This window comes from Varroa destructor, unplaced genomic scaffold, assembly GCF_002443255.2.
Source record: "Varroa destructor unplaced genomic scaffold, Vdes_3.0 BEIS01000002.1, whole genome shotgun sequence".
NCBI classification, from domain to species: domain Eukaryota; kingdom Metazoa; phylum Arthropoda; class Arachnida; order Mesostigmata; family Varroidae; genus Varroa; species Varroa destructor.
Window position 1 is genome coordinate 37,172,251 of NW_019211455.1, and position 21,455 is coordinate 37,193,705.

Genomic DNA, 21,455 nt, shown 5'->3' on the forward strand with positions numbered 1-21,455 from the left:
AGCTTAAGCGTAATGTGCTATCAACCACTGGATAAAAACGTAACCTCTTACATTCTGCATGATACGCTATGAGGAACATCAGATAACACTCAAATATGTTATTCCTTGAATAAGAAGAGGATAGCAGGCATATAACAAAGTACTGTGTACATTAAGAAAACAGATTGTCAAAGTAGTGCATTGTTATAACTTCGTATATTTATATAAACAGATTATAACTTCGGTATAAACGATAATGCCGACTTCCAAGCGCACACTTGCATTTTATTGTAAAACCAGATTTCCCATAAATTAGTTTGTCTGCCAGACAGCCGAATTAAGTAAATTAGAGAGCCAGAGAATAAGCTTATCCATAATTAATGGATAGTTTAACTTATTCAGTTTGCACGCGCACATTCGTTTATCGAACTAAATATAAATGTTTCAAGCTTTGGCGTCTGGTGTTGCCATTAGGCCCTGTATGAGATGACTGGTCCGTTGCAGCACTCGATTGCAGATCTTTGCTATGACAGTTAAAAATAATTTTTGTGCTATAAACCGCTTCGACAAGCACACGAGGTAAAGCGTTTGTTTACAGTATGAATAGTCGAAATTTGCATAAGTATATGCAAATGGAATAAAGCGCTTTCAAAATGCATGTTCATCGTTAGTGGTAGACGGTAGGTTTTTGTAGTATGAAGCACGCGAGGCTATCTTTATGATAAAACACACGCTAACAGTTTGAATTGGCAGGATTTATTGAAGAAGTTTGTTTATATCGTAGAATCTTTCTAAACTCATCGATACATTTGTTCTAAAGAAATACTGTTACAATTATTTCGGAAAATAAATACATGATTATAAAATAGACCAGCTTATTTATATATGTTGTGCATATATATGTAATCGCATGCTACTTATGTGACACCAAGTGACTATTTTGTTACATTCTTTCAAAAGTTGTATTTTTCACCATATGCGCATACTGGTAAAGCACGTCACGAACGAACTCTAATTTTCAGAGTTTACACGACATTGCACGTCTGCGGACTTCTTTTTTACTTTTTTTTTTTTTTGATTTTTTGACAGTACACTCATAGTTTTCATTTTAGGAAAGTGACTTCACGTGAACGACACTTTTTCTACGAAGGTCTCTGAGAAGGATAAAAGAAGACCTTTGCCTCAACTTTACTTGAGCAGCGGTCGGTTGCGTTAGGAAAATCTAATTATACTTAAATGCATATAAATTGGGATTGCAAATGCGTAGAGAAGCCTAGATTAATTCTCTTAATATTCTACTTAAATATAGTTGTCCGGCACTTAATTTGAATTTCGCTGATAACTTATTCTTATTTTTTCACAGCCATGCTTTTGCATATGAGTTTCGGCATAGTCTGGCTGCGCCACATGATTCTCTTAATAAAAGTATATATTTTGTACGCTGTATGTATAAATCATTCACAACCCAAGAACTAAATATGGTAAACAACAAGCAGAACTGCATTCTAATGATTCTAGTCTGTCTTTATACCTTACGTGAACTCTTCCCCTCACTTCCGTGATTGGTAGACATATAAAATAGTTATATATATATAATAGGTAAGCACATACAGCATTGTATTTCTTAATTGTTACTTCGAAACGGCTTACGTTAGTCTCATTCATTTTGCTGCCGGTATCGTTGCACAGAATCGTCTACCTCTGTACTCAAACACATCCTATGCCAATTAGGAAAAATGTGCAAGAGTCTATAATTATTCGCAAATTTTTCATACTATATTGTCAACGTAGTTGACCACGGCTTATTTGAGTCAATAGTCCTTCCGCACTACCATAACCCATTGACTCGCATTTGCTGACCGTTTTGTTGTTGATGGTCTCGATGTGATATTTGGTTTCTACCCTCTCTTAGGGTGTCTTTGTCAACGTTATCGATACATATGTTAACTATGAGAATCAGTAGCTTTCTTACCTTCTGCCTCTATTTTTTTTTACAGTAGATAATGCTATGATTTGAAAAGTAAGAATATGCATTGAGCGTTCTTTTCTTAGATTACTATATGGATACCCAGCCCCCTCTGCAAGCAATATAAGCTAATACAAACAGTTATAAGAAAACTGTTATATTACGATTACTTATCCGGAATCACTAATTATTCTTACTCCATTTAGCTTGATTCATCAGGAAGAAGAACTTCACAATGTTAGAGGAGATAAAGGAAGATCCCTAAATTATTTAACTGTATGTGGTGTTAAAAGATTACAGGATGATCAAAGATATTATATTTTCACTTGATATAAGCACGCATTAATTCGACATGGCTTCTCGATATTTCCTGCTTAAGGAAACATATACGCCTAACAATAAGCATTACTAATTTATTTAAATAATAGAGTTTAAATCCTTATTATATTATGGCTAGAAGAGTTTCACATCTGCAAAGCTAATTTCTCAATTATTTTACACTTCCAATGATTGATGGACTAATGGACTTAAGAAGCAGCCCTTCACTAAAATATGGTTACTTATACGGATCAAAATAATTGAATGCTGCTAGGACCTTTGACTAAGCTAAAGGAAAATCCCGAACTGTACCGAGGCACAAAAGCATCAAATGTTTTAAGATAATGTACCGTAATCACGGTACCTTTATAGACAACGTTCATTAACTTCAAATACAAGTAATCTGAGTGGCACCAATTCAATCTATAATGAATTACTGAAACATCTGTTAGATACTCACTGAGGGTAATGGCTGCGAATAATTATCGTTCGTATTCGTATAAAAACAAAATAGTTTTAAACATTCATTCTCACTAAATTCTTAATATCATATCTTAAATATATCTTCTTCTTAAAAACTTCTTAAAATAAGAAGTAGTGGAACACAACTAGTAGAAGAAAATAAGTAGTTCTAGAACGTCAGCTTTCAAAGGAGGCTACATATCAATTGGTATAAAAGCATAGGACAAAAGTGCCAAAGGTGCCTCACGGACAGCCCACCACGCGCTGTTCCCCACTGGGGCCAACTCAAACGTGCAATGTATATTGCAAATAAATATCTGTGCACATGGCACAAGATCACTCGCATGGTGAAATCTACTAGCTAGTCGGCTATCGTTGCTCGTTGGTGGTTCTTGACGCAGTTCTGGGTGCTTTTTGACCCACGCCATAAGAGTTTTAGGTTGCTGCTCTAGAGGTTAAAATCGGTTAAGCGTTAGCTTGGATTTTTATACGAGTCACTGGCGTAACCCACCTGTACCTATTTCTTGATTCGGTAAAAGATTGTATGAAATATGGATGATACAAAAAATGCACACGTCCATTTTTCTAACTGCACTGTGCCACTCCAGAATTGCAGAGGAGATAAAAATCAGGTAGAACAATCAACCGAAACATCATACTACGATACTGTGGCCGTTTCATGATGTCCGTCTTCGATATATTATGTGGATTCCGCTAAAATTCCAATATTTGAAATTGAGCTATACTAAAGGTTTGTATATGTAGAGCAGTTAGTAGAAATGTCCTTGGTAGTCAGCACCTGATGGACGATGCCATACAGTGCCTCCCGGAGAACTCGGAGAAGAGTGTGACGTCATCGGAGAACCAGATGAAGCACTTCGAGGCTCCTGAAACTGAGTCACATACGACGGGCAAGCCACATATTTACTCAAAATGGCACCCATTTAAATCTTCTAATATACATAGATGTAGATTGACAGACATATATGGATGGAAAAAATCTTGAATCGGGGCAATCTTATCCGTTTAAAGAGAGCAGTGGTTGTCTGGCTGTTTTTGTATTGCAGCTATTAATGTGCTAAAGGACAAACGTTTTTCTTGAGTTTACGTTGTAATAGCGTGCATGAGGAACAATATCGACGAAAACGACATGACAAACTACATATGCATCCTAGGATGTACTTGCGACGCCATTTTTCGATATAATAAAAAAAAAAAAAGAAAAGTAGCGTTGTACACTGTATGTTACGAGAAATATACCTCCAACGGGGCTATGGCAGGTCAGACGCTTTTGTCTCGTGCAAATAAACAAACAAACTGAACAACTGAATCATAGCAAAAATAGAATCGAAAAATGCTGAACGCTTTTAATAAAGCAATGCATTAGTGTTCCATAGTGTCTTTGCAAAATCACATCAAACTACGGATGATAGGGGTCTGCGTAAGTTTAGCATGCGTACGCGGCGTACTAATAAGACTCACTGAGTTTTGTGGTGGCCATTTACCTAAGTGAGCTAACCGCAGAAAAGGACGTGCTGTTATTAATGTATTATACACTGTACGCTTAGTGTTCAACGAAACAGCAAGATATATATCGTGTCATCATGATTATGATGCTGATAATGATACAGATAAAAAAGATGAGCGGCAGACGCGATGAAACAACATGCGCTATCTCAATGCTAAGCAACATCGTCAAGTACAGATCGAAATACAATTTCGAAGAAGGCCAAAACGACTTACTGAATTCGACTTTTTGAAGCTGGGTGATTGCATGCACGAAGACTTCCTGCTGATGAAGAGGGTTCTCATGGCTATAATGAAATTAAAATGCCGAAACAGCTCAATAGACTAGAAAATAAAACTAAACACGAGAGAAAACGCTACAAAATAGAAATGGATCTGCATGGCGATTGAGTAGAATCAAAGCGCTAAAAAACTCCCAAAAAACTTTATTTTGCGATTCCATTCATTTCCTGGTAAAACTACGCAATACGCTTTATTTGTTTGACGTTTTTACAAGGATGTGGAATATATCAAACATATTGAATACAGACTGTGGCACCTAGACGCTACGTATAAATTACAACACAGCTTTAATGTAAGCGTTCGAGCAACTAAGAGAGCATTCCGGCAGAGTTTGTCGGAGTTTTTCCACATGCAGAACCTGCTCCAAATTTATATCGGGTCTCTCGTCATGAGACTTCTGTTAGATGACGTTTAATTTGGAGTACGTCCAATATCAGAGCGAATCAATTATTTAGCACTTAAGCCCACTAAAAACATCATGGTCTAGGTTCTGATCTTACCCGCAGCATCTGCATGAGCTCGTCTAAATGGACAATCAGATCTCTCCGCGAACTTTGTAAGCGCCCGAGCTGCTCCTCCAAATCGCCCTTCCGCTTTTTGAGCAGTTCTAGTTCACTTATACCGGCAAGTCCGCTCCCGGTGCCCATTACAACTTCAGGCCCTCCCAATCCTACCGGACCATCATGACCTTCCAAAGTTGCCGGGCTTTCCGCTGCTAATATTGCAACACTGCCCCGCCCTTCCATCGTTCTGGGATCCGATTCCACCTAATCGGAATCCGAACAAAGAATTCCCTTTTAACTGAGCTGGTGTTGCTGAAAGGTAAAAGGCCCAACCAGGACGACTGATCTTGTTCTTTGGCCAGAATTAGCTGGCGGTAGGCATACGAAACAAAACTAAGCATCAATGTAGACAGCCCAAGTGAGGTGTTTAAAAAGTCGTTATATCTGAATCAATGTCTAACAGCGGGACTGGACGTAGAACTCGAAGAAATAATGTTACAGAGAGGAGACACGCTTATTTGGGAGAAGCATTGTAGGATAGTTCGATCCCGTTTGATATTTTCTATTTGATCAGAAAACGCCGTTCGGAGTGTTCGACGTAATGCAGATTCAGAGAGAAAATGTATTACTTTTTGAACAAATATCCGTCCGTTTAAACCAAGAGCAATAGCCTATAAGTTTTCCTGTTTTGGCATTGTTTCAAATATCTTTTAATCGATTTCTCCTAATAAAGCTATGATGGCGGTTAAGCTCGTAGCTTGACTTGAAGCTAATTGCCATTGCTAATTGATTGCACATACGTTTTTTAAAATATGAGCCAAAAACAAGCATAAGATAACTTGTTTATTCGGAAGACGGTACATATCGGTTCACGTTAGAAAATATGTCTTAATATCAGCTAATTTGGACCCCCAGACGGCTCCGAGGTTAACGTAGTTGCCTAAGCTTACTTGCCTCTTTACAGCATGGGAACAAGTTCTAAAATGTGGGTTATATGGTATCGATATAGCCCTCGAGGGCATTAGCGATTTTTTTCCCTGAGAATTTTTTAGGGTTATATGGTACCTATAAGATAAACGTGTAAAACTGTAGTTTGCGAGACCGCTTTATTTGAAACGTAACTTTTACACTGTTAGTAAACAAAAATTTCATCTTTAATTCCTAAACCGTCCTTAATTCCTAAACGGTTTTCACTGATCAGAATCTATTGGTAATATTTGCATGCCTTACAACGGTAGCAGTGCGTGTTTCGCATAATATAGTTCCCTTTCATATACCTGTAGATGCTTCATACATTTATCGAGGCTAGATTAATCTCTCGAAGAATCTGAAATGGGTGGTTTTATACGAACGCATTAAAGCCTACATAACTATTACGCGGCTGAATGCCCAAACGTCATAGAACCTCACGTGCCTCTTATACACGCGTATATTATTTCTGTGATTAGATTTTTACAAAAAAGGCCGTCTATGAAAACAATATATGCCGTGAAACGATGAAATCAAAATACAACCCCAAAATATTGCGTCGTTAACTGAAAGTCCCGCCAGCAATACGTACTACATAAGTTATGTGTGCGAGGAGAATAATTGATTGTACAATTTTGTAAGGAAGCCATGGTAAATTTCATCGATTAGTGAAGTCGTTCAAACAAGTCTTCGGGTGGAACTCACACAGAACGTTAGTCAAGAACAACTGCACGAGAAAGTTACAACAAGACCAGTTAGAGTATATATATGCAATAATTCAACTTTAACTTACTTCACTGGATCGTCAGTACAGCAAGTAGATGAGTTACCGCATTTGTGCCTAGTGTATTTCACAATGTACGATTAATTCGTATTGATTTTATGAGTTACTAAGCATGCACTAACAGCATCAACATTACCCTAGTAAATTTGCTTTAATTACCTTAAATGTCTCGTAAGTTTAACCGATACAACAGTATAATTTAATACCAAATGAAATTAAACGAAACCATAAAAAAGTTCCTCCTAAGTCCCAACAAAAGCAATAACTACCTCACGTCGAAGTCGAAGTATTTCCTTCATCATTTCTCTATTGCGTGCTTCGAGGCGTGCAACGAGCAGTTGTTTCTCTTCTAGACTTTCATCGCGCGTCCACTCCGAAGCAGAGCTATCCAGGTACCCTTGATCACGTTCGGGAGGTAACTGCTAGAACGAAAAGCAATGTACAGCACATAGAAATGGTTTGTCTTCGTTCTTATTGTTTGTAATATTTAAATTTATAAACATTTACATTGGGTTCTCATGCCTTAGTGATGGTCTCACATTATAAAACGTACCGCAACACTAACCGTATTTTGTGGTCTGTTCATGTTACTGCTGTAGAGATTTCCAGCTGAGGTACAGAGGCCAGTGGATGCCGGAGAAGCCTCATTTAGCCTCCGAGAAAAACGTGCGATTAACGAATGTTCTTCGTCAGGAGAAAATTCGTCTGATATAAAAGAGGCAAGGGGCTCGGCCATTGAATCTAGGCTGGAGTAAAGTTCACGCGGAGGACTGCCGTTAACACGTGTCGGTCTGTGGAAAAGATTATCATGCATCAAAAAAAATCTTATCAGGAATTCGTAACTGCAGTGTTTTTCATTGCAAAAGACATAAAATATATAGGTGCATTTTTTGTTTGGATGACAACGTTGCTTTGACGTACATAAAGTATGTGCATTGCTGACTGAATAAACGTTCTCAAAAGGGCGAACATTAAGTATGCCCCGCTTTCATACAATTTTTCTGTTGGCGCAATGGTTGGCATATTAAAATTAGCTACAGTAAATTGAAGACCGTTGGTTCGAGTAACAACACTACGCAATTGGGTTGTGTGAACAGAAAAAGTTATTACTAATAATTCTGGTGATTTACGTGTAACGAAGGCTATGAGATGTTTTATGTAGCGTGCCATTAATGATTACTATGGACAAATTGGAAAAACAGAGAGAAAAAGCATTAAACAAAAGCAAAAAAATGTGTTCCGTAAATTATGATTCAATAATACCTGCAAATAGTCTTGCTACAACGAAGAATATATGTAAAGATAATCACCCTAAAGGTGACTGATCGTTCTAGCTTACTATCCACATTTATCTTCTCGTTTTTTATTGTTTCGTAAGCTGGGATTTCAACGCACCCGTGTCCAAAGGTTTGCGAATGTCCAGCCGTATGGCCAGGTGTGACGGCATAACGGACGGTGCTTCTGGTAAGAGTTGGGGTGGTGTGAGGGGGTGGCACAATATGCTGCAGATTGAGCGGCGTTGTTGGTCGATCTACCACACGAGGAACTGTCGAGTCCCCCTTTCTCTCGGGGACGCAGCGAAACGATTTGCGAAGTGAGTGACCCAATTGTTTGGAAGGTGGCTTCTGCAATGATATTTAACAACTTTATTTAAATATTTGAAACTGATTTTTACTATTTTGTCATGGAATATCCTTAGCAAAAAGGTATTTTCACCATCTGACATGCCGAAATGGTCACACTCTACTGCCATACGCAGACATATTCACCTAGGTAAATAGCAGGAAATCCGTAGTTTCTAGGTATATCACATAAAGATCAACTAGAGACAAATTATGACATTGACGTTATAGATTCTCATATCAAAAAGGGCTAGAAAAAGTAACCTCATTGCTTTAGCAATTCTAGTCAAGATTAAGTGTTTCCTTACGTATGTCGTATACTCTTTGCATTGATGTTGAAGCGAATGCTGGTTTGACGTGCGGCCTTTCCAAAAACAATCCTGACACAGATGGTAGTTGTAACACCGTTGGCATTTGTAACGGAACCCGTAGAAATGTGGGGAACGACATGCGTCGCAGGAAACTGGGTGAAGAATATCTTCAACAGCGGCCATTTTTCCAACTAGCGGGAACCACAAAACGCATTGTGGTCCAGGCTCAGTCAACATCACCTGTAGGAAATTGTTGATCGTATACTTATGTTCGGGTGGGAAAAGTTCCGTTGACAGGTTATCACTATAAGAAAACGATGGACTTTCCAGCAGCGACTCTGGTATACAGAGCGCCGCTCGAAGGAAGAGCGTCAGGCGTGTAGGCAATAACCAGCCGCTCGAGTCCGCGATCAATGAAAATATGTCTGAAACGTGTACGTCACGTAAAACGCGCAACTGTTAGCACAAATACGTGTGCAGCCATATGTGATTTTACGCTTGATCCTATTGAGCACACAGTACACATCAATTCTTTATTCAGTACAAACAAAGTCTTTCATCTTTACAAAATGTTTAAAACATCGAAACCCTCAAGAGGATGTAGCACCATTTTCAATTGTTTCAATACACTAAGTGACTGTAGCTTTTCACAGTTCCCGTTGTTGGAGCTCGGAGCTGATCCATTTTTGCATAATGCATTTGAATATTAACAACCATACATAAGTGAAATACACAGCGAAATAGTGTTGAATTGCTTCTAAAGAATACCTTGATTGCACTCCCGGTAATTCTTTTTGAATACACAGTTCCCAAGAAATTAATTTCATTATTACTGATATCTAATCATCCGGTTAACCGCTCTGTTTTTCCATATATGCACATGCCCGTTTAATCGTGTAGTTAATATCTGATGCATAACAAATTAGTAAAATCAATTACGTACATCGATAGATATCAACTGTTTTTCCGCAAGAGAGCATAGCTAGAAACACTTTGATGCTAAGAGCAGGAATGGCTCCTGTTCGCGAAAGAGGGTCGGACGGCGCTAGCGCACTCGGAAAGGTCGCTCGAAGCCATCCTAGCAATGCTGATGAGACTACAGACGGATCGACTTTTTCGGTTGCCGGAACGCGTTTGTTCAGCTGGCATCAACATAAATAGCATAAATTATTAGGTCTTGTATGGATACGTTTGTGTGAAATTCTATTGACCTCCAAAACAGTTTCTTATATAAATACAACAAAGCAAAGATTAAATATAACTTCGGTATACAAAGAGACACTGAGTAAAGATAATTGCTATACCTGTTCATATAACGTTGTGAGTAACGCTGCCACTCTTGGCAGATCAACGGGAGCTTCAGGCGCAACCTGATTCAGAGATTGCTCCCGAACCGCCTCAATGACGTTCCAAATATCGATCTGGTTAACTGCGATTGCGAATATCGACGACCGATGAACAACATTCCGCAGCAAATGCAAAATAATTAAAAATTAATAAACAAATATAAAATTAATGATCATTGATTACAATTATTGATTGATGTGACCTTTAATTTGCGAATTCAAAAGTTGCAACATGGATGCATACAAAATTACTACTTATTGTTTATCATCATAATCAGATATTCCGCAATGACTCATTCTATAACTAAACTATATCCAAAATAATTTTATTATTATGATTAATTATGCATATATATGTTTGTGCACCAAGCTTTACTATGAGTGTGTACGATAGGTATACTGCAGTCGTAAATAGGCGGTCATATAAATATTATAAAGTATGGCACTTTCTTAAGTAAAGAGCTTTAAAAGTTGCTCATATTGGTCTCTGTTTCGCAAGAAGTGCAGGGTACGCGGCCACAAATAAAACTGGCCTATATAAGGCTATAATTATAATATATATCATGCTATACTCACAATAGAATCGTCGTTGCAAATAACGGATTTTGCACGCCATACGATACGACGCGAATCGTATACTGTCGAAATCTTGAGTACCTGTAACATACAGAATGAGAGAACATTTGCGCCATGTATATATAAATTTTAAGAAAATGGTTTCCAATGAGATTTAGAGTAATCATTAAGGTTTTACTTGACAGGTTCATTGTAATCAGTTACTTGCAAAACATTCAACTGGTAGCAGTATAGGTATACTTCTGGATGGCCAATTTTAATCTGATTCAACATTAATCCTGGACCGACTTTGTGATCTTTTATCAGCCAGACCAAAGTAATAGTCACGAAAGATGATAGATTAGCTATTGTAGCGTAATCCGGTACCAACCGCACATGAGCCTTGCCCATGCTTAACCTTAAGTTTTTCTACATTCAGACGTCAAATTACACTTACGATGGAAGGGCAGAGGTCAACATTCATCCATGGTGTGACGTAAGTTCTTAAGCCGTATTACTCTCTCAGTCCAGTAGCTCATTATTGTCAGTTACATATAACCTTATTTCGCTCCATAATTTCGTTCGCTGTTTTCGTCTTTTTCACTTCTTATGTTTTAATTTCGCAAAGTTACTTCCAACTATCCAAAGTGACTTTACTATACACATACATAGGTAGTATAAATTCTATGGATCCAACTGCTTAACAGATTAGTGTCGGTAATCGGGCAATTGAATTTCTCACTTCGTTTGTTTAGGTATCAGCTATATCATGTTATGCTTGCTTTTAGCCTTTGAAGCATATATGGGTCAAGTCACATCATCGAAGCAGTTAACTGTCAGACTGCAAGAATTTGTTGAAACTCAGAAAGGATACTGTTTTCTTCTTCGGCTATATATCACGTTTTTCTGCTGAGTATAACTACGAGTAACTAATTAACTCCTGATAATACGATATAGGAGTTGCTTTTTCGCTCAATATGAAATGTCACGCATGACGGAACGATGTAGACCTGCTTCCAAAACCCCAGACATACAATTTTGATCATCTTTTGATTCTTGGTGTGGCGTTAACAGCAGGAAGCACAGCTGTAATTTTTGACCTGAGAACGTATAACATTTGGAAATGTCCCTGAAATAGCTATAAAAGAAGTGCAATATAATGTGGACGGAAACAAATTGGTAATATAAGTGAATCGCGAAATTTCGGCAAAACACGGAATAGATGGGTCACAGAATTAAGATCTTATTATATCCATATTACCGAATTGTCATATGGTTATTCCAAGAGATCCGTTTAATTAAACGTGAATGCCCTAGGTAGAAAGTATCTATTAAACTTTGGGACGGCATAGGAAATTTAAAGCCTCACTCAGGGAATGATGATTCAGGAAACAGCTTATAATGAATGAAAATTATTTTTCATTTATTATAAAGTCTAGGCGATCAATGTCTATTGAAGGTGAAAGCCAAGTTCCTGGCACTGTTGGCTACGTTAATGTTTTATTTTTTTGAATACCTTATTCGAAAAAATAAAACAACGGTAAAACCATAAGACACAATTATAGATACGTATATGTCTTTAAAAAAAGAACACTTGAGGAATAACTCGGAGTAGCAGGATATGGTGGATGGATCCTGAGCACATGTCTTTTTATAAGCAGCTAGAACGTCGGAGTACGAGAAATCAACGACAGCTGGCCGATGAGTGACCACTGCTACATGTCAATTGTAATTTGTAAAGCGTTTTAAAAAAGGGAGAAACTAGGTTTTTAAGCTAAAAGTCATCTCTGACTTTCATTGCAAATAGTACCTTTCACCTTGTGAGGTTGCATGAGCTGACTCAGATCAGTTCAATTTGACTGAAATTGACTTTAGTTAAAAGTAAAGGCAGCAGATAGTGCAGTGGTAACCCTATTATTTATTAGCGTGCTAGTAGAGGTTCGACACTGCAATTTGTCTAAGATTATTAAAATCTTCAAATAGTTGTTCGTAGTGAAATATTTGAGGACGCGCTAGGCAGACTCCAAAAAAGCTATTCGGTTTTCATCACATACATTACGATCATATTAATAATGTACGTTAAAATAGATGTCAATATGGGTCATTCTCTAGCTAAATATCTGATTAGGATATTCATTATGAGCTTTTCTTGACTCTATATAGCACGTAATTTACTATGCTCAGCATACTTTTTTCATCATCTTACGCGCCTTGTTTTATAAAGTGCACACACAGCAATGTTAGAAAGAGGGATTAGAGGTGATGTCTCAACACGAAAGAGCGTTCTTTAAAAATAAAGAATAAAAACAGACACCCAGCCCGCAATACGTTTAAATAAGTCGATATATTACAAATAGGTTATATATGAATCTACATGTTTCCGTGGCAATATTAAATCTAGCAAAACCACTATTGTATTCTTGGATAACTTATCATTCTCGAAATAAACCATTAGAAGCTAGGAAGAGGCCACCAAAAAACTACAGCTCTATTTGTAGTAAGTGGATGTAGCACCAATACTGCTCACAAGTTAGTACATCTTGATGTTTTAACTAATCAGCAATGCCCTGTGTGCTGCCCTGTGTAATCTGCTATATAGAAAAACAGATCACTTCAGCTAGCTAATTTTACTAAGCCATCAGTTATTGTATTAGATCTTGCTACAATATTCATTTCAGACTATTAGTGTACCTAATGACCTTAAGATGATTATTTCAGTCATTTCGCCATTACAAATGCTGAATAGTTTACGCCAAGTGACGACACTTCCAATAGTTCCCGTATTGTTAGGACAAATTTACTTTCTTTGGCCCGAAGCCCGTTTTGCCATTTTCCGCCTTCGGCTTACGCTCTTGACCCGTTTTTTACTCTGAAAAAGTGACGCGGGCTACTACTGCGCGAAACTACTGTTTAGATCGTCTGCTACCTGATAGCAGTGAATTTACTCAAGCACGTTTCATATTACAGGCCTGTATAAAATCCAACTTCCAAGCAACATGCAGTTCCAGAGCAGCTTTTTTTTTAAAATTTTGAATCGAGTTTTAGTACTAAATAAATACTTTGCTTTAAAAGGCACTAACAGTTACGATAGTTTCCCCAGAGGAGCAGAGAGGAAATTCTTAAAATCATAAGAAGCTTTTTGACGGGGGAAACCGCCAATAATGTTGCAATAGTGTCACGTAGTCGATCTGTCAATAAAACCTTCTTTGCGTCATTTAATACTGAGCACAAGCTTGAAGGCATCCGCATATTTTATGTCAAATTATTCACAAGTGTCGCATATAAATAATAGCTTTGTAGTAGTACCCTAGCATTTTTACTTAGGATTTTAATTGTCTTCCATCTTAGAGCAATATTTTTAAATGAATGCGTTAACAAATAGCATATATTATATCTAGTTCATAATGCTTGCTATTCAGAGTCACAATGCCTATTTATGCCAACAGCTCATCAGAAAAGGCAAAACGAAGATGGAATAGATATTATACATAAAATTTATTAATTTTTGTTGTTGTATGGTGTTTGCTTCCTACCTCTTCAGTGTTTTAATTAAAGAAGAGGGAACTTGCTGATGTACAGGTGCTTCTTTTTATGTTGAACACATTATGTTACTTTTAACTGGCACCAATGACCCGTTACAAAACCCTCTGATGTTGATCTTCCAGTAAGGCCTTGAGTAACGGTCAACAATGCTTCTACCATAAATGTTATCGTTGACTACTGATACTATGACGAAAAGCACGTTCAGAATGAATACATTTTGGGCATTAACCATTTAACATAAAGGACAAATCCATCACGCTCATACGCGGATGTGCCCATGATTGCCGTCTGCATTCGTCTCAGAAGCCGGTGCTTCATATCTGTTCCGATGGCCAAATGAAGCCTAACAAACTCCAAATTAACAAAATAAATTAAAACGCCTTTTCTAGCTTCAGTAACACGACATGATATAGAATAAGTACTTTTATGTACACATGGTAATAAAACAAAACTGTCGTTAAGAACAAACTTTCAGCTTAAATAATTATTTTTCCCACAGGGGAACGTGTCTAGAATCCGGACAAGGTACTGATAGTCATATCAATGAAAAATCAAGTTCCTTTATGAAGGCTCTTCCATGTAAGAACTGTGAACACAAGGTATGAAGCACAATAGTAATAGTAACATTAAAATCACGGTATTATGTAAATATGAGAGCAGTGATGAGACTAGCATGTCATATATAAATTAATGATCAATTAATTCATTTCGTTTTCTATCATATTATTATCATATAATAGCCATCGCTACACGCGGATGCGGACGGAGAAGGGAACCACGAAGGCGGAGATGACCGAAGCAACTGCGGCCGGACTAGCAACTATTGAATAGAGCGCAATCCGAAGACAATTTCGTATACGCATGCGATCTATAACGTAAAAATGTTTTCTTCTTGAAGGGATGTATTAAAACTATCGAACGAAATGTTTGAAGTAATCAAAAAACGAAATTATGCACCCAATCCTTGTGTGTGCATAATAATTTGTATCTAAAAGATGACGAAGTAAAAACCTATTCACGGAGCGAAGAAGTCCTTAAGAAGGCTGCTCCTGCGCTTTTCTGCGATGGCCATCTGATTGCCGAGATCCCCCCGCTGCGTGGTTTCTGCTCGTTCCAGCTTCCAGCTGAGATCCTCGATTTCAGCTTCGAGCGTTGCCTGCTGATATTCAAACAATTCTTTTCGAGGGCCTGCTTCGAGATAATATGCATATGGATAAGTGTACTGCAATGTGTACCGACATTTTGCCAGCAGAGTGGCCGCGTCGAGCAGATATTGCCAGTCAATCCACGTTCCTTGTTTAGCCATTACCTTCTGGTTGATTCTGTCTTGAATTTTCCTACGAGTCACTTCTTCAAGCCGAAGCGATCGGGCGTGGTTTTCCCATCGCTCAAAATAGAACAGGTACTTCTTAAGCGCTTCGCGTGCCTGAGCATGAGCTGACTCGTTGCCAATATTCGGATTCTCTTTGTAGCGGCTACACTCGTAATACTGGCTGCCGTGCATTTTCCAGTCTCCTAAGCACATCCAGCAAAATTCATGCCTGCACCCATAACACTGCATGTGGTTACAGCCGCCATTTTTCTCAATACAGACGTGACATTTCGGGCAGTCCTTTGTATTTGCTGAAATATAATTGGCTGTTTCTGAGTCATCAACGCATTTCGTGATCCATTTCTTGATCGTGTCACAGTCGGCCGGCGCATGATAGTCGTAACCACAGAGCCAGCAGAACTGCGTACCACAATACGTGCATTTGACACGTTTAGCTTGAACCTTTTCTGCACGTACAACAGCCTGGCAGTTCTTGCCAGGACAGAAGCGTAGATGTGGATGACTCCGAATCCAGTCATTCAGGCAAAATTGAAGGTAACGAGTCCTTAACGCGTCGTCTTTTTGAGATGATATTAGTTGTAAAACGAACGCCTGTGCAACGAGTATATCGCAACCTTGCCCCATGCAGGCAATGTCCGTTGATCGTCCCTGGCCAATCTGCACCTCAAGGTAAGTGGCCCAGCAATCGGTGCAAAACTGATGTCCACAATCTAAAGAGCGGAACTCTGACGGACGCAAACTCTGTAAACACGTTTGGCAGCAATGCGCGTTATTGTTATCAGGTGGCACCGTAACGGCGCGTATCCGGGCCTGTTCCAACGTAAGTGCTGCGTTGTGCCTATAACGATCAATGACATCTTGAGGATCCCATGCGAAATGATGTAATAGCATGCGTGCAATTCCCGTCTCCGGTATAATTAGAGAATCCTGAAGTTCCTGCACTGCAGCGGCTAGCATCTTGTCAGCTTCGTCTAACGTGATACACTCAAAGGCGAACGCCTCAAAATCCTTTTCGGCAGGATCTGGCTCCATATCGCCGGAAGCCGAATAGTAGTCACGGTCATCAACCTCGTAAAGGTCGTCATCATCGGAGGAATCGCCTTCGGCGTTCGACATGTCGATCTCGGACCGGCGCATCAACACGGGGCGAAAATAAGGCCGGTGTAGGGGGAGCCGCGAGACGATCGGTCGCCCCTTGGGAAACCTCTGCCCCGCTGCCGCTCTGCAAGACCGATGCACTCTGCGTGTCCCCTGGACTGCGTCACTCTGCAACAGCAAGACACCAACCAACAAAAGCGTGACACAACACTTCGTTTGTAGCGTTACAGAATGCTTTCTATTCATTCATCATCCATAGTCATGTCGAACCCTTCTCTATTAAAACAATTTGGATCAACTCTGATGATTCTAAATGGCGAAGACCCAATTATTATCAATTCCAGTGCCTATTTAGATTTCTTTAATTGTTTTCTTCAAAGAATTAGACGCAATCACAGAAGAAGTCGCGAGTCCAAGTCAGAGGCCATCATGCCCAGTAAGCCCTTTAATATGCGGCCGTAAGATACAGCAACGGACTAACAGTTATACGGCAAAGCACGTCTCGTCACACATCAACATGCGTAAATAGATTACCATAAGAAGGTTCCTAAAATATATCAATATATTCAGATGTTTCCCGTAAGCGTTACATGCGGCTAACCTTACGGAAATCAGTCGTTTCCCTGCACCGCGTTTATGTGAGACATGCGGTGAGCTACACACCATATCATATATTTATTATACTAAATAAAATTTTAAAATGCTATAAAATGGCTAAATATATTTAGCTTAAAGCCGGTTTTTTAATTCGGTTTGAGAGATGTTTAAGGAACTGGATAGAAAATAGTCTGCTAAAGGCTAGTTAGTGTCTCGCGGGAAATGGCCAATAGCCTCCGTGGCCAAGTCAAAAGGTAAACCGTATTTAGCGAATGACTCCTTCATGGTATTCAACGATTACTCCTGTTCATCGTATCGTCAAGTCGAGCCCCCCTACCACTGCTAGCAGCAAATGTAGCCATTCTACGAAATTTCCGGGTGCATATGTCCTACTGAAGGGCTTCCTATATTACTTTATAATAAGGAATGTATTGTACACAGGAACGTACCTCTGTACTAAAGCGAATTGAAAGATTCGAATCATTCAGTAGCTAATCTAGGTACAGAAATTCATCAAAGTCATTGTTTATTTCGCACTTTTTCCATCTGCCTGGACTGGACACATTGAAAATGTAAATTCTAAGGGTATATATTTTTAATATATATATCATAGCTCCTAATTGAAAATGGCTAAACATGCAATATTAATTTCAAGCATTACGTAGGACCCAATAAATACACGCAGTAACCTAAATTAATTTTACAGTGTTGGTAAATATTGTTGCATTTAAACATAATATACTACACTAACCTAAGGCGTTTTCAACGAATTGCACCACACCATGAAAAGCAAGTTCAGGTTTACAAACAAGGCTTTTATAAAAATAAATAATGACAAGTACTTACATGTTCGTATCGAAATTTTTCAGCTTATGAAAATGTATGTAAGTGTGTTTTCTGCCTGGCTACCTCTAGAAGTAAATCGAAAGCGTAGAATCGATTGCGAATTTCCGCGTTATTTTATAATGAATGCTGCCTCCAACACTTACGTGTGATTCGAGGCATTGCAACTTGTTTTAAAGCACTGTATGTAATTTTAGATCCAAAGTTTTATCAAATAGGGACAAGTGTATTATGCAAAAATGCTGTAATATCTCTTATTCACAACCATACAAGAAAAACAACGAAACGTCGGAAGTTGTTTTCAAAACTAGAGGCAGGCTGTCTTACAACGTTTTAGCACGCTATTAGAACACCTTTAAGCGCTGCTTTGAACATATTAATGTGTATGTATAATCGTTTTCCGACATTAAAGTTTACTTTTATGCGCCTATCTTATCATATGTCCTTTCAAAGCCATCGATCTTTGCATGGCTACTCCGTCTCACAGAATTCATTAGTTAAAGTCGGATACTGATATTTTACCTCTTGTTTCCACTTGTACGCAAGATTTTAGTGCAGCCTTACCAAGTGCTGCAAAAAAATTAAATTGTTAATAAACAACGCGAAGATACTCATTTTTGTTGAATCCTAGAACTACTTTGCAGGTGAAAAATAATGTCTTCTCAACCGCCACTAATTTTTTTTACACAGTTTTAAAATATTACTATAACATCCTTGCGAAAAGACATGTAAGTCTTAAAATGTAAATTTTCTAGAAAACTTTTGATATAATTTCTTTTGTGTGGGACCTTTTTAAGAGCCTTGAATGTGGAGAACAGCAGAAAGCAATTTTTAGTAACGTAAGAAACAGAAGTGCAATACAAGAGTGCTCCATTCACCCCCACTGAGTATCACCGTACGAAAAATTGGCATTCCAAGTCATTTCATTATCATTTCTAGCTAAGAAAACTGGTGGTTGAGAAATAGATGCTCTATTCAACCAGCCATTGCGAAAACAAAGTATAATGCCGAGATCGTCCATATTCTGAAGACCAGTATAAAATATAGGTTTTCAGGAATGACACGAATTCATGCCATCATTAACTTCCTTTCTATACAACGAATAATTTTTTCTAACTATATTCTCATCTAATTTAATATTCAAAAAGCAAATATATTTTAATACAACGCTGATTTGCTATCCGTTGCTTAGTTTTTGCTTTAATCCGCTATAGGAAAAGAACTATTTAAACACATCTGTAGAATATCCAAGACTATCATTTTTAGAAATAAGATACAAAATATTTTCAGATAACTTTTACCCTCTTTCCACAGAAAAGATGGTAAGAGCTATAAGTAACTGAAGGTTAACTGTATTTTTTGTAATGTGATGGGGTCAATATTACGTTCTGTCAGTAATAGATAATTGCAGCATCAGCACAAATTTCAAAGCAGAATAAAAACGAATTTACTCATAATAACTACTTAAGGTCATTTCTGTCCTATTAGTAGATTTATACTTTTCAATAGCCTTACACATCAAATGCTAATAAACGCTAAAAGTTTTTCAGATCAGCACGCAAGCCTAGCCTATGTTCTAGCATCTAGGTTTTTCTGCATCAGTACTATTTCAGTACACTAAATGCCTGCACTGCATGCTAAATCGACTAGGAAGCTTTAGATTTCAAAGCGATGTTTTAAAGTAGAAAAGGAAAATGAAGGCGATGGCATAGAACATCTGAAAAGGCAATCTCACATAGATGCCCCCCAAATGCGGGCAAGTGTAAGGTTTTTTAAAGAAACTAATAAAACAACTATGTTTATTGCAACAAAATAATGCAATGTATTTATTCATCTGTAGCGGAATCACTTTCATCGCGGACAGTTTTTTATATGCTCAAAAACTTGCCATGTCACTGAATTTGTTTATGTCTGTTCTCGGATACGTTAACGCCGGTTACATCCTTTATAAACCAAGATTAATCTCGATCTAAGTTAATTAAATAATATTGCCCGTAGCGACTTTTAAATTATGCATACGAAAAAGCTCATGTAAATGTATTTCACACAAAAGCACCAGAGTGAGCCTGAAATGGGCTAAAGCCTAAAGAGAAACTACAGGCAAAAACATATGAGTAAAATATAAAAGTCAAACAGATTGTAATCAAGATTAATCGTGTAATCAAACTAAACGGGCGATTGATGGCTCCCCAAAAAGGCTAAACTGAGAGAGGAGAATAGGGAACATTCTGTTGTACTCACGAAGCTCATCCAGTAGTTGAATGTAGTCGACCATCTCACAGAGTCGAAGTTGATCCGTGAAACCTGCAAAAAGCGAGGACGGTCAGCGTCACCTAGTGTACTCTTCCATTCCCCACACTTTGAAAGCTGATACTCCACTAATAATATTCACTATAGAGAGCATGATACTGCTCAGTGAACAATAAGACGAATAGGGTATAGCACAGGGCCATCATCCTTTCATTTATAAGTCCATAGAAACTGTTTATGTCGATGTGCATCCGTCTTATACTATATGAATCGAGTACATAGCGTCAAACACACAAACGATTTCTACTTCTCCATCAGCCGCGTTCGGTCGCGTCCACTCGCAGCAGAAGAAAATATTTCTAATTTCTAGAATTCGAACCACTGCTGGTGGTAGCGCTTCCTCTTCCGTCTTAGTACTATATTTTCCTTGATTAATACATTACATAATATAATTGATAATGATAATAATAATAATGACGATAGTAGTGTCTAGTAACTAATCCATTACTCACGATAAATTGAAATGAATGACTGGGCTAGCAGCTGACAAGCACAGACAACATTAGGAGGACTGCGGCCCGGCGATTTGAGTAGAGAAAAAGCTGCCTTTCAAAAATTACTTTCAACTCGATTTGCTTCTCTATCAATAAAATTTCGGTAGCGCTATGACGAGCTTATTCAATTCTAGAGCACAACTCCACATACATACACATGCACGGACACAGTCATACCGACGCTCACAGCGCCTCGTACGGATGCTGCTGCGATTGCTGCTGCTGAGTCTCCGCACTCTGCTACCCGTTACTACGACAGAGAGCCAGCACAACCTCTCCCTCTCAGTCCCGTTTGTGTTGTTAGCTGCTGTCTTGTCATTTCAGAAACAGCACCAGCATCAGCATCCTACCTGCTGGAAGGCAGTGACTCCTGCTATCAACGATACACTAACGCAGTTTTACACAAAGTTAAACATATTATATTGTTGATCTGGTGATTATACCGACTAGACCACGGACATGTGTCAATTGCAACGTAATTAGAAATTAGGAGCACTCATGATTTACTCCCAGTGGTATCGCCTATAAACAATAGATACGCTGCCTACGTAGGTAATGATTAGGATTTGCGACAAGAGCCGGTCCACTGCTCAATGCGTGTATCTGTTGCTGC

At 38.4% G+C, this 21,455-nt stretch overlaps 1 protein-coding gene across 13 annotated transcripts; it reads right to left on the reverse strand.

Annotated features, from left to right (window-relative positions):
- Positions 1 to 713: 713 nt before the first annotated feature.
- On the reverse strand, positions 714 to 21,419 carry ari-2 (E3 ubiquitin-protein ligase ari-2). Of its 13 annotated transcripts, XR_002670875.2 has the most exons (12): positions 20,998 to 21,419; positions 20,280 to 20,342; positions 10,646 to 10,726; positions 10,028 to 10,152; positions 9,667 to 9,865; positions 8,721 to 9,148; positions 8,186 to 8,415; positions 7,356 to 7,581; positions 7,060 to 7,212; positions 5,035 to 5,301; positions 4,469 to 4,539; positions 3,479 to 3,618 (listed from the first exon to the last, which is right to left on the reverse strand). XR_002670875.2 is itself a non-coding variant. In XM_022791463.2 (11 exons), the coding sequence occupies exons 2-11, from the start codon at positions 20,311 to 20,313 to the stop codon at positions 3,496 to 3,498; spliced, it is 1,866 nt and encodes a 621-aa protein (XP_022647198.1). In that variant the 5' UTR covers positions 20,314 to 20,342; positions 21,193 to 21,419; the 3' UTR covers positions 714 to 3,495. The 13 variants fall into 13 exon arrangements, 12 of the variants coding, with proteins under 12 accessions (XP_022647198.1, XP_022647197.1, XP_022647195.1 ...); XM_022791463.2 differs by lacking the exon at positions 4,469 to 4,539 and having other exon boundaries at positions 714 to 3,618; positions 21,193 to 21,419; XM_022791462.2 differs by lacking the exon at positions 4,469 to 4,539 and having other exon boundaries at positions 714 to 3,618; positions 21,020 to 21,419.
- Positions 21,420 to 21,455: the final 36 nt, after the last annotated feature.

Coding starts and splice junctions, on each gene's coding strand:
- ari-2 (XM_022791459.2), bottom strand. Junction 10,153..10,645: donor TTTGCAACGACGATTCTATT/GTGAGTATAGCA, acceptor TCGCAATCGCAG/TTAACCAGATCGATATTTGG. Junction 8,416..8,720: donor GCAAAGAGTATACGACATAC/GTAAGGAAACAC, acceptor ATATCATTGCAG/AAGCCACCTTCCAAACAATT.